Source organism: Idiotropiscis lumnitzeri, chromosome 8, assembly GCF_059441095.1.
Source record: "Idiotropiscis lumnitzeri isolate Australia: NSW breed Sydney's pygmy pipehorse chromosome 8, RoL_Ilum_1.0, whole genome shotgun sequence".
Lineage (NCBI taxonomy): Eukaryota > Metazoa > Chordata > Actinopteri > Syngnathiformes > Syngnathidae > Idiotropiscis > Idiotropiscis lumnitzeri.
The window spans coordinates 18835408-18847705 of NC_142398.1; the positions used below are offsets into that span (position 1 = coordinate 18835408).

Below are 12298 nucleotides of genomic sequence, written 5' to 3' on the forward strand. Positions count from 1 at the left end.
AAAAATAAATAAAAAATGACGAAATCTACCCAGTTGATTTTTGTAGCGCCCACTGGCAGGCTCGAGTGCTGTCAGAACTGACAAAACTAATCTAAAATGAAATACATTCATTTTCACAGTTCAATGGACATAACGGCATTGCAGCATACACCAACATGATTATTCCTTTGACCCTTAACTTTAAAAAGTGCAAATACTTTCGCGACACATATTTCTCACATTTATTTTATCAAAAGACTTTATTTGGGAATTAATTAACCACCAACTGGTACGCTCTCACGTGTCTTCCGTGGGCGGTCAGACTGTACCCAATCAGACTGAGAGAGTAGATGACTGACAAGAAGATCTAACCGCTGATTGGTTAACTATCAAAACACTCAACAGGTTCCGCCTTTTCCCGGAAGCTGACTGTCATCTGATTTACTTCTTTCCCCCCAGCTTCCTGGTTAGCTACTCACGTCCCAACGGCGATACTTTATTTCTCAACACTTTTTCGCGTTTACAAGCTTATTCTCAGTCCTACGAGCTGCAATAACAACTTGCCAACCTCCAGAATTATGGACGAGACGAGTCCCCTTGTCTCTCCGCTACGTGACTCAAATGATTTCAGCTACGGTCCCACAGAGCCCGCCAGCCCGCGGGGCGCCTTTGGAGGCACGCCGGGCTCCGTGGTTCGCATCCCCGCCGGCAGTCCGAGTCGCAGCCGGGAGAGACAACCGCTTCTGGACCGGGACCGCGGGACCTCACCGCGGGAACCGCACCGGAACGAATTCCCGGAGGATCCTGAGTTCAGAGAGATCATCCGCAAGGCCGAGCGAGCCATTGAGGAGGGGATCTACCCAGAGAGGATCTACCAAGGATCCAGTGGTAGCTATTTTGTCAAAGACTCACACGGGGTAAGATGGAAGAACAGCCAAGTCAAAGCTCATTTTAAGGAAGTGTTCGATGGAATGCTGGAAGGATCCCCCCCCCACCACCACTCACCCCTACACACACGCAGTTCTTTCTTCTTGGAGGCATTTCTCTACCAATACACCACCAAAGATCCCATTTTACATACTGCCAGAAAGATAAATACAATACTATCGCAACAACTTGCTATGATATGCTAATTGTACGTAATTAGTGTAGTTGTTGTGTAAGCAGCTAACAAGTCATGGAGACCCATTTCTAAATTTCAGTTACTTTGGGTCACGTGTTGTTTAATTAAGAGGCCCTCGTAGTTGGTGTGGCTGGACCGTTTTTCAACTCAAGCAGAATGACTGAAAAATATAAAGAAGCGATAATGACGTAATTTCACCACAGTTGTCAGGTTGTTAACATATTGTCTTGTTGGAATCCTGCGTGTTACTGAGCGAAGAACAAAGTCCCATGTTTGTAATCCTAGCGAAGGTTGTCATTTGCCGCACCACCTCTCATCACTTGACTTGGCCAGTAATTGTTTCGTTGGGCCAATGGTGACACTTTTGCTCAAGTCTACGCTACAAAACTGTGTTTCTTTTACCAATCGTGCAAGTTGAGTTGTGCTAATGTCTGATCAGCTCCGATGGCGATGACAAGTAAACGTGCCGCACCACTCAATCGTTACATTCCTCCATACGTTGTACGTGCATCTACGAGAAGTCCTCCGTTTGTTTACCATTACATCACTTCCTATCTGAGACTTACTATTTTAGGTCCTGTGCAACTTCTCTGTACTTTTTAAGGTTTGCAACACAGTAACAAATCCTCAACACTGAATGTGTGGGAATTATATCCCCCGGTTTCTTTACTCGGCCACCAAAGTGCTTAGTAGTCATGTGACTGCTCTCTTGGATGAAAGAAATTCCGCAATGGTCAAGTTGGATGTTCCAGCAGTGTGTTGGTTACATCACATTATTCCAGTATTCAATTTTTTGTTTGGCGGCTTATGTGTCATGTGATTTTTTTTTTTTCAATGTAAAATAAGTGACTTGACTGTATAAATTTTGGGCAACACTCTACATCCTCATGCTACAGGTCAATGAACTCACCATCAGAAAACAAATATGCTGCCATTCCAGCCAAGGAGCAAATAAGTTCCCAAAACAGCAACAACTGAATCCATTCCAAAACGCTAACTTTCGCGGTTGCTTTAATTTCACTATGCTAGCTCAGCCTCGTGACTGATTGTAAACTACAGGCGCAACATTGAATCATCTCCTGTTACGTAAATGCTTGTCACACAGATACTCAAGCATAACATCATTTCCCCTTTTCCAACATAAAAAATAGGACATAATCCGAGTTCCTGTCTGCATGGGAGTCAACTTCACAAAACTTTGAGTATATGTAGCTCTTTTTGTGATCTTGTCTTCTTTTGTGTGAGACTATTTTTTTTTATGTTCGGTGGTGTCAAGTTTTGTGTGTCATTTTCCTGGAAATTTAAGTTGATTTTCAAATCGGACGACCTTAGTAACATTTTAATATAGATGTTCCACAGTAAATGGTATAGTAGTGCATATAAATGAATTATCTATTCAATGTGAAATATTATCCTTAAGAATGCGGCTTCTATATTTTAATTTTCCTTTCCCCATGTCCCTTAACAGAAGATCATCGGTGTGTTTAAACCTAAGAATGAAGAGCCCTATGGCCAGCTTAACCCCAAATGGACTAAGTGGCTCCAGAAACTGTGCTGCCCGTGCTGTTTTGGTCGCGACTGTTTAGTTCTCAACCAGGGTTACCTTTCAGAGGCCGGCGCCAGCCTAGTGGACCAGAAACTGGAGCTCAATATCGTTCCGAGGACCAAGGTAGACATCCGTACACATCTGTAATAATAGTTTTAGTGAGGAGAATCGGAGTTCCTTTTCACTGCTAATCAGTGTGGCCGTTCTAGGTGGTATACTTGGCAAGTGAAACGTTCAACTACAGCGCCATAGACCGGGTTAAGTCTCGAGGTAAAAGACTTGCCTTGGAGAAGGTACCGAAAGTGGGTCAGCGCTTCCATAGGATTGGACTACCTCCTAAAGTAAGCTAGAATTGCATTTTTTCATGTGAATTAAACATGAGAAACAATTAATGGACTTGCTATTCCTCCAGGTGGGCTCCTTCCAAATCTTTGTTGACGGATACAAAGATGCAGACTTCTGGCTACGCAGGTTTGAAGCCGAGCCTCTGCCGGAGAACACCAACCGTCAGCTTCAGCTGCAGTTCGAACGGCTCGTTGTCCTCGATTACATCATCAGGAACACAGGCATGTGGTCAAGTCACCCAGCTCAGCACGTGTCCAGTGGTCATTGTGGTCACACACAGCATGGTCATGGACAGACACATCACAAGCTTGGATTTTTTTTTTTTTTTTTTTTAATTGTGTTCCGTTTCCAGACAGGGGAAATGACAACTGGCTTCTCAAATATGACTGCCCTATGGACGCTGTGGGGAACCGGGTGAGAATCCCACACGCAGTCCACTCTCTTAAGTGTCAATTTGTCATTCCTGTGTTTTCCGTCAAAATGAATTGCTCCGCACGCCATCGCTACAGGACACAGACTGGGTTGTCGTGAAGGACCCGATCATTAAGCTGGCAGCCATAGACAACGGTCTAGCCTTCCCTCTCAAACATCCCGACTCGTGGAGAGCATGTAAGATCACATCACTGCACCCACTTTGGAGAATTCCTCACCTCAGTGATGCCTGTGGTGCCTATTTGTCACATTTTATACGTTCAAGACGTGTTGAGCAACTTACTTTGTTTCATATCTAGATCCTTTCTACTGGGCATGGCTCTCCCAGGCTAAAGTTCCTTTCTCCCAGGAAATCCGAGAGCTCGTCCTACCAAAACTCTCTGACCCAAATTTCATCAAAGATCTCGAAGAGGACCTCTATGAACTATTCAAGGTACAGTACAAGTAGGGATGAATTATACAACACTTGCTCTCGTGGCCAGGAGGAAGCTGACTGATAATAGGGACAAAAACACTGCAAGAATTTAAAAAAAATATTTTACATGTACATGTTGTCCCACAGAAAGACCCTGGTTTTGATAGAGGACAGTTTCACAAGCAAGTCGCTGTCATGAGGGGTCAGGTCAGTTGTCACAGCCTCACTGAAGGCTGGAATTATATTTTTACACATCTTCTGTCAAATGATCCATAGCCAATATCATTTTGCTTATATTAACTCGGTGCTTCTCAATTATTTTCTGTTATGCCCCCCCCCCCAGCAAGTAGAAAACAATTGGCGCCCCCCCACCCACCTACTCTCCGCCGCAACTATAAATAATAGCATTTTTGTTGCAAAACAAACCTACACCGTAGAGTTAATACAATGGGCAAGGAGAGCACCACTGCCAACTACTGGAGTGGAGGTGCAACTACACTGCATTGTAGTATGGTGGGGGGAAAAAGCTGGTTCCCCAAGTTCACACGCGCCCCACTATTTGAGAAGCATTGCATTAACTGCACACCAGAATCATCCTGCATGCACACGCCCCCGCATATTAAATATTGAACATATTAAGTTTGCAAAAGGTTGGGCGCTTGACGAAATGACCTTGCTTTTCATCTCCTCCCCTTCGTTCAAAGATTCTGAACCTGTGCCAAGCCCTTAAGGATGATAAAACGCCCCTCCAGTTGGTCCAGATGCCCCCAGTGATTGTGGAAACTGCCCGAGCCCCCCAGAGAGCCAATAGCGAGTCGTACACGCAGAGTTTCCAGAGTAGAAGACCTTTCTTCACTTGGTGGTAGGGAGCACGCTCGGGGAGGAGGAACAGCAGGGAGCGGCAGAAGAGAGTACAGGTTTGTCTCGTGGAAATGGATTTAATTACCACCGTCCTCCTCCTCTCCGAATGGACACTGAATTTACAAAAAGTGAGAGTGTTGGCTTGAGAGAAATGAGGCAAAAAAGTGGAAGAAAATCACACTGTATCTTCCTTGTTTGCCTCGGTGCCTTGTTTGAATGCAAAGAAGTTTGAAATCTTCCTTCTTGCAAAGAGACGTCAGGCCGTTCTAACGGACGCCCCGAGGGACACGTGTGGTCGCCCACATGTGCATGCCAATCAGTCCAAAACAAAAGTCGTCTCACCGAAGACGGGAGATAGCTCGTCCCACGTCGATGCTTTCTTCATGCCGCTCTGCCTTTTAACATTCACCTGCATATTCACCACTCCCACACCGGTTTAACCCTGAAAGTTTAGGAAATGTACGCACCGCGCACCAGTCAACACGGTGAGCACGAAATGTGAAGTGGTTTCACAGCTTGAAATGGATTCTCCCTGCAGTTGGCATGAGGTTGTTCAAGTCATGTGGGGTGACTGCGGAGAGACGAGCTTTGTGTGCTTCGAGAAGGCGTTTGTTCCGCAGAGATAATTACCAGCCTAATTATTCCGCTTCCACCGATGAATTAATTGACCAGCAAAGAAGATCGAATCGCCCGGTCTGCAAGTGCCAGAGGCTTGTAGACGGTGTCGTTGATTCATTAGCTTCTGCTAATGATTTCATTAGCTCGTCTGTTTTTTTTTTTTTTTTCTTGTCAGGTGAAGCCGCATAAAGTAACGTCCTGCTGTACAGAACAGACATAAAATGTATTGTGACAATGCACTGTATAATTTGTAATATTTAATAATAGATTATAATAAAACAAAATCTTCCATCCATACACGTCATTTGTGCATTGATATGTGAAAACCTGACAAATTGAGAGGTCGGGCTTTGTCTGCTGAATCGTTCTGTACTTGCCATGCCACCCATTTTACTTAGCCCACATTTAATTTCATCGAAGTGTGAGGAATGTCAAAGGCAAGGCATGACCAGTGTGTATGCGGTCTTGTGATGTCATGGTGAGTGTTTTGGACACGTGACAATTCGCACAAGTTTGAGGAGCCAAGACTCAGATTGACAAATCAAGTCGTTAAATATTTGTTGTTTGCGATAAGAAAATAGGATGGCAATGCAATAAAGAGAATCCACAAAATACTCTAAAGTCAAATTCGTTTTAAAATGAAGTTTTGGACTTTCCTCTACTTTCTCCTCACCCGTTGTAGCGTTTAGCACATTCTTCAGTTGCGCAAATATGTCGATCTGAATCGCCTGGAGGACACAACTATCATAATTTTCAACAATTTTAAATGAGGCACATCACGTTACGACTTTCCGCTCGCAAACTTACAAAGGGCTCCAGTTTTTATGATGTTGAGATGGTGTGCTTGATGTCATGTGCGATCACATTTGCACTTGAGCCCGTATCCACGAAATGTTTTAAAGGGAATGAGCGGCGGCCCGAATGACTCCATTACATTTTGGTCATCAGAATTGCCAAATACAACGACTCAATCATAAATTGGAAAATGAAAACACAGCCATTTGTCACAATCCTTTACTCATTAAAGTTTTTTTTTTTTCCTCAGTAATTTGAGGCATAACTTTACGAATATTCCAATTTTCCCGCATCACGTAGCGTGAATATTCTCTCGCACGTTCGCATTTGCCGTCGAGTCCTCTCTGAGGCTTCTTTTCCATTGTGACGCACAAACGATGCAAACGGTCAAACTTCCTTAGCTCTTTGCAGCATATTTACATTCCGTTGTCTTTATGAGAACTAAGCATGAAGCAATGCTGACTTTAGTAAAAAGGCTGTTCATAAAGTTTTGTGCAAAGTCATGGCAGCTTCCATTTCAAAGGTCAGAAACAATAAACAGACGCAGGTTACACGTTTTCTCACAATCATTGAATATTTCCGATATTTTTGCCACAGTCCTCCCAGTTTAGGCTTGGTTGACTTCATTATTCTCGGACTCAATCGGAGATGTCGAGGCTAAGCATCCAAATAAATTTCCCCCCAGGCCCGCTTGACACTTTGCAATGAGGTAGATTTTCCTTAGCACGGTTCGCCGAAGCAGGATGTAGACCCATGGGTCCAGGATCTGGTTCCACGTGGCCAGTCTCACTCCCATCACCAGCAGCATTTTGTAGTTGGGGAGGTCCTCTCCGATGGATCCTGTGTAGGAGTGGATCGCGGACATCAGGCCAAAGATCTGCGGGTACGAAGCATGCGCTGTTATAATACTTATCATGTGCGAGATGGGATAAATGTTGGTTAATGCTGTGACAGCAAGTTGATCACTTCTGTTGAGTGGAAGAGAATTTGTTTGTTTCCCCTGTTGTATGTGGTTGGAATGAACAAAAACATTTTTTTTATAGGAAATAAAATTTTTATTTAAATAATTAAGATTTCATCATTTCCTGCAGCACACCTGATTATCTCTCAAAGCAAACTAATGTGCCATGCCACACAGCTCACTGGTTGCCTGCGCTAGTCCAGGTCAAGTTGTTGTACTTACTAATACTCACCAGTAGAGGGCACCAGCAGATGCACGAGGTGACTGTGATCCCCACCAGCTGCACCACCATCTCAATGTCATGAGACTTGGCCGAATGATGCGACCCAGGCTTCCTCCTGATCCTCGCCAGCACCAGCGTCAGTCCACCGATGGTGTTACACACCACGGCCGCGGCCAGGGAGCTCAAGCCGAGCCCCGAGAAAAGCAGCACAAACGCCACATCCGCTTCGTGAATATCGCTGAGGACTTGAATAAAGCACCAGGTGCCCGGGTCCTGATAGGTGTACGAGCCCAGCTGCAAGCAAGGCAGCAAGGCCACACACAGAGCGGACAGCCAAATCGCAGACAGGCACATTTTAGCGCGGCTGCTTGTGACCAGGGAGGAGTGGAGGAGGGGCTTGGTGACACCCAAACAACGCTCTGCAGCCATGGCGCAACCGAGGAAGAGCGGACACAGGCCGAAAAAGACCATGCTCCCACCCAGGAACTGGCACATGGCGTCAGAAGCGCTGGAGTCCTCCGGCCGCACGCCTCCAGAGAGGTAGAGTCTCAGAACCAGGGCGCCGGGGATCACGTGACCCATGAAGTCAGTTACCACCAAGGAGGTAGCATAGAGGAGGAATGTGGCTTTGGAGCGTCGTCGCTGGAGCCAGTAGGCGTTGGCTAAGATGAACAGGGCCACGATGTTGGACACGATACCCAAAGTCATGGGCAACACCACCGCCATGACGCCGCTGGCCGTCAGGTTTCCGTGCTGCGACATCTCAAGAACCTACCCTGGCTGCCACCTTCCCTCCGCTGCCATTTGATGAACGAGGGATGAGCGGCGAGGATGAAGAGTCGCAGTGGCCCAAAGCTAGCATGGGTTAACGCTGACACTTGTGTGGCCCATGCTTGAAGAAGCTGCAGGACAAACAAGGAAATCATGAGTAAAGATGACAATTTATCTTTAAAGGAGAAGTCAAGTCAAAATTGAGTTTACGAGAATATATTTTATGCACTCGCCTACATTCTGATTAATATTGCATTTGTGGAATAACAATTAAGCAGATTAATTTATCCATGTTCATCAATCACAGGTTGCTGTAAATTGGTTCTCTACTGCCCCCTGCTGTCGACTGAAATGCACCTAAAAGTGTCACTTAGCCTAACCCAGAAAACAGATGAGAAGTGAGATTTGCAAGGTGAGCAAGTGGATTTTTCTGCTTAATTCATGTTCCGCAAATGCAATATTAATCAGAACATGTTAAGTATATTAAATTTGTGACTTGACTTCCGCTATGACTTATAAGTATTACTGAGAGGACGAAAAAAATGCGCGCAGAACTGGTTGCCGGCCAATTCACAATTCATTAATTTTGGGAAAACATGTATTTTTGTTGCCTGACTTTTCAACACCAAAAAAAAAAAAATGTCAACCTTTTTTCAATATAAAATGAAACTTGTTAAAATAATAATTCAAATTCAAACAACAATATTTACCCAAGAATTAAAACATTTCCGTACAAAGGGTTAACTGAAAAAAAATGCTATTACACAGCAATCACAACGTGGGCCGAAATGTGGCCCCAGGGCTGCGTTTTGGACACCCCTAACTTGAGTACATAAGAGACACAAAATGGATGGATGGCACTGTTCTCTAAAAATAACTAACTAAATAAATAAATAAAACTTGACTAAACACAGGAATTTAAAAGTAAAATGTTCTCACTGCAGCAGCGTTCCAGAAAAAGCAAAAAAAAACAAAACATGTAGAACAAAGAAATGAACTAGTATATATATTATTCACACGGGATAAATGATAAAAAGGAGCATCCATAAATAGATTTTACGTGTCTTGCTTGTGTTATTGTAATTACTGCAAATAAACAGCGCTGCGCGATTTTGACGAATATTTAAAGGTGTTGTTAGCGTTGGCAACACAAATGATTGATTCCTTTGAAAATGATTAAGTATGCAGCTGTTAGTCGGAAAGTCACATTTAAAACGGTTGCGATGGAGAAAACGGTATCATGTAACTCACCACTTAACGGTCCGTCGTCCGATGCGGTCCAACGTGAATAAGAAAAAGTAGCGATCCCAACAACGCTTCAAAACGTTTCCTCTCGGATACTTCCACTGCTGTTAGATTATTATTATTATTATTTTATGTTTTCGAAAAGCATCAGTGTGGTACACGTGGTCTCGAGTCCAAGTGCGTGAAGGATGGGAGGACTTTGACGCTTTATAGTCTTGGTTGCTTTCACGATGCGTGGGCGTCTCTGCTGCAATTTTTAAGTTTCGAATAAACCACCGCACGCTTACTCACTATTGGTGTCACACGTTGCTTTGAAGTTATTTCTAATTAACCTGCCTGTTTGATCTTTTTGTTCTGCAAAGCTTTCGGTTGGCTTTTTGAACGGCGCTGGATGTTAAATCATTCTCGTTTGCTTGTCAGCAAATCTAGGAAATCATAACTTGAAGGTTACGTTCAGCCAGTTGATCTTAATGTTACTTATTACTTCCTACTTATTTATTATTTACTTATTTTCAGCTCCACCGTCCACCATAACTGTTGGTATTCCTGCTCACACCTTGCAGAATGATGACATCTTTCATTTTCAATTACACTAGATTTAGTCGGATCCACGTGACCTGTCGGTTGAGATGGAAGTCATATTGCAAAAACCGTAATGGACTGAAATCTTGCAGCACGTCAAGTTTGACATGGGACAAAGTAAAAGACTCAGGCAAGGACCGGGAGAAAAATCCTGTGGCGAAATGAAACCAAAATTGAGTTGTTTGGCATCAACTCGACCCGCGTGTTTGGAGGATGAACAAATACAAGTATGACCCAAAGAACACCATCCTCGGTCAAGCTTGGATGTGAAAACATTTTGAAGCAGCTTTTCTGCAAAGACCACATGGCGTCTTTACAGCCACGCAACTGGTCTACAGGAAAATCCTGAATGAAAAACCTTTCCTCAGCAAGAACACTAACGGGTATTCCAGAAGGAAAATGACCCAAAACATATTGCCAGGGCAACAAAGTGTGAGGTGTGACTTTTGACATCTCACCGCGTCCAACATGCAACCAGCACTTTGAGCTTGATGCTAACAGGCATTCGTTTGATAAGAAACGATTCCAGGACTTGGATTGCGGATGCAGAGACCAAAAACAGTTTCTGTGTGTGTGTGTCTGCACACGTTTTCAATATTGGCAATGCGACTTTAGTTCATCATCCGTTTCTTCTCAGTTTGCCAACGCTGTCTGCGGAGGAAGGACTTCTCTAAGAGGCTATTACTTATGTGAGTACCTGTGAAGCCAGAGTTTGACGTGCCAGTAATTTCTTGGAAATATATTTATTCAGGACCGCAGGAATTTTGATCTTCAAATATATCAGTGTAACAAGTAAGATCTATTCCACAGTGACGTTTTAAAGAGATGTTGGCTGCTAAGGAGTGGAAAGCCACACGACGTTTGTCGACGTGCCTGCAAAAACACATTGTGGACAAAAGTATGGAATATTCATGGCAAGAAATTAAAAAAGAGGAGAAGGTTGAAGAGAAGTGCCAAATATAAAAATATAATACAGGAAGTTGATTCAATTTGCTCTGCTGGAATTGGTCTTAATATCAAATCAGTAAAAGGTTTTTAACTCATTTAATCCCAGAAATTTTCACTAGAGGAACCACTCAATTCCAGCGTTTTTCTGGATGTTGACTGATTTTGCGAGGCAAACAGAATATTGTGTTCTAATGCTATTAAAAAAAAAAAAAAAAAAGACGTATAAATACGTCTTTGGGAGGTGGGGACTACGTTTTTGAAAACGTAGATGTACGTCTTATGGATTGAACGAGTTAAAAATCAGTTTTGATTTTGTGGCTAAAAAAAAGAGATTCAATAGTTTGAAAAAATGGCAACATTATTTGAGAAAGTCTTTTAATTCCTCATAAATTGAAATATTAGATGGGATAATGCAAAAGATAAAATTCCTTCTTTCTCTTTACCTAAGAATGAAACAGATTTCCAGCATGTCATGTAGAATATAAAGCAGGCGTGGGAAAACTACGGCCCTGATTGGGTCGAAGATAACATTTCATACGTCTCTCGGATATTCTGACGTGCACAAATTGAGCGCTGCAGACGGTTATTAATCGAGCAATAAATTTAGAACGCAAGGGAGCTAGAATCCTTATGACGCAGCATATGAGTGTCACCGAGGTTAAATGCCGGGCACTGATTTCACAAAAATCATGAAGAAAAATGTTGCCAATATATTTGCCAATGCAAAATTTAATGTTAGACATTTCTAGCACTGCATCTCATTTAGTGGACCTAACAAACAATGCAAGCGGGCCCGTTCTGTGAAAAAAAAGTAGCAAACGTCTACAGGGCGGATAAAATGATTGATGTTCCCCCAAACCTGGAATTCTGCCATTCTCTTAATCTTAATTTCAGTCCAGTGAGGTAAAAAAAAAAAAGAGCAGCAATGCAGCATTGCACTGCAGTGCATTTTTTCAGTGATGCTCGAAGCCAAGAATCTGAACGCAGCAATAGTGACGAGTGAAATGAAAACAGAAAAAAAAATATCATGAAGCTTAAACGCCACACTGCATGTTTGTAAGGAGACATTTTTTGGCACTTTGTCCAAAAACTTGGCTGCACACTTTGTTTCAAAGCATTCCTCGTGAGATCTGCAGTGAGATTCTTTTGGATCATGTTGCGTGTCTATTGGAGGTTTCTCATGGAAAACGAGAAGGCACTAAACCATTGTCTGTTACAAGCCGCCGGAAATGCCTCCATGTATGGATATGATGGTGTGAAAGGAAGAAAAAAAAAAAACACTTGCTGCTATTTCTGACCTTCTGCGGATGCAGAGGAGCTATCCAGTCACACAGTGAGTGGGCGGAGCCAACTAGAGGCCCGCCCCCGTCGTCTAAAGAAAGCTCATGAGCCAGATGAAATATAGCAGGTCAAGATGTATCATAGACTCATCACAGAGAATTACATGAGTCACA

General features: G+C 43.3%; 2 protein-coding genes across 2 annotated transcripts; one reads left to right on the top strand and one right to left on the bottom strand.

Annotated features, from left to right (window-relative positions):
* Nucleotides 1-394: 394 nt before the first annotated feature.
* pi4k2a (phosphatidylinositol 4-kinase type 2 alpha) lies at nt 395-5616 on the top strand. Its single transcript, XM_088302693.1, has 9 exons — nt 395-896; nt 2571-2771; nt 2858-2989; nt 3061-3218; nt 3350-3407; nt 3503-3602; nt 3725-3858; nt 3988-4047; nt 4545-5616. Exons 1-9 carry the CDS (start codon nt 558-560, stop codon nt 4704-4706), a joined length of 1344 nt encoding a protein of 447 aa, XP_088158819.1. The 5' UTR covers nt 395-557; the 3' UTR covers nt 4707-5616.
* A 792-nt stretch (nt 5617-6408) lies between these two features.
* Nucleotides 6409-9480, bottom strand: LOC148332566 (prostaglandin E2 receptor EP1 subtype-like). Its single transcript, XM_088303236.1, has 3 exons — nt 9321-9480; nt 7308-8200; nt 6409-6991 (listed from the first exon to the last, which is right to left on the bottom strand). The coding sequence occupies exons 2-3, from the start codon at nt 8058-8060 to the stop codon at nt 6722-6724; spliced, it is 1023 nt and encodes a 340-aa protein (XP_088159362.1). The 5' UTR covers nt 8061-8200; nt 9321-9480; the 3' UTR covers nt 6409-6721.
* Nucleotides 9481-12298: the final 2818 nt, after the last annotated feature.

Bases quoted from the DNA above. Each gene is read 5' to 3' on its own strand.
- pi4k2a (XM_088302693.1), top strand. From the start codon at position 558: ATGGACGAGACGAGTCCCCTTGTCTCTCCGCTACGTGACTCAAATGAT. The intron at 2,772-2,857 runs GTAGACATCCGT...TGGCCGTTCTAG, and splicing joins ATATCGTTCCGAGGACCAAG to GTGGTATACTTGGCAAGTGA. The intron at 3,859-3,987 runs GTACAGTACAAG...GTTGTCCCACAG, and splicing joins ACCTCTATGAACTATTCAAG to AAAGACCCTGGTTTTGATAG.
- LOC148332566 (XM_088303236.1), bottom strand. From the start codon at position 8,060: ATGTCGCAGCACGGAAACCTGACGGCCAGCGGCGTCATGGCGGTGGTG. The intron at 6,992-7,307 runs GTGAGTATTAGT...TCGTACCCGCAG, and splicing joins TCTGCTGGTGCCCTCTACTG to ATCTTTGGCCTGATGTCCGC.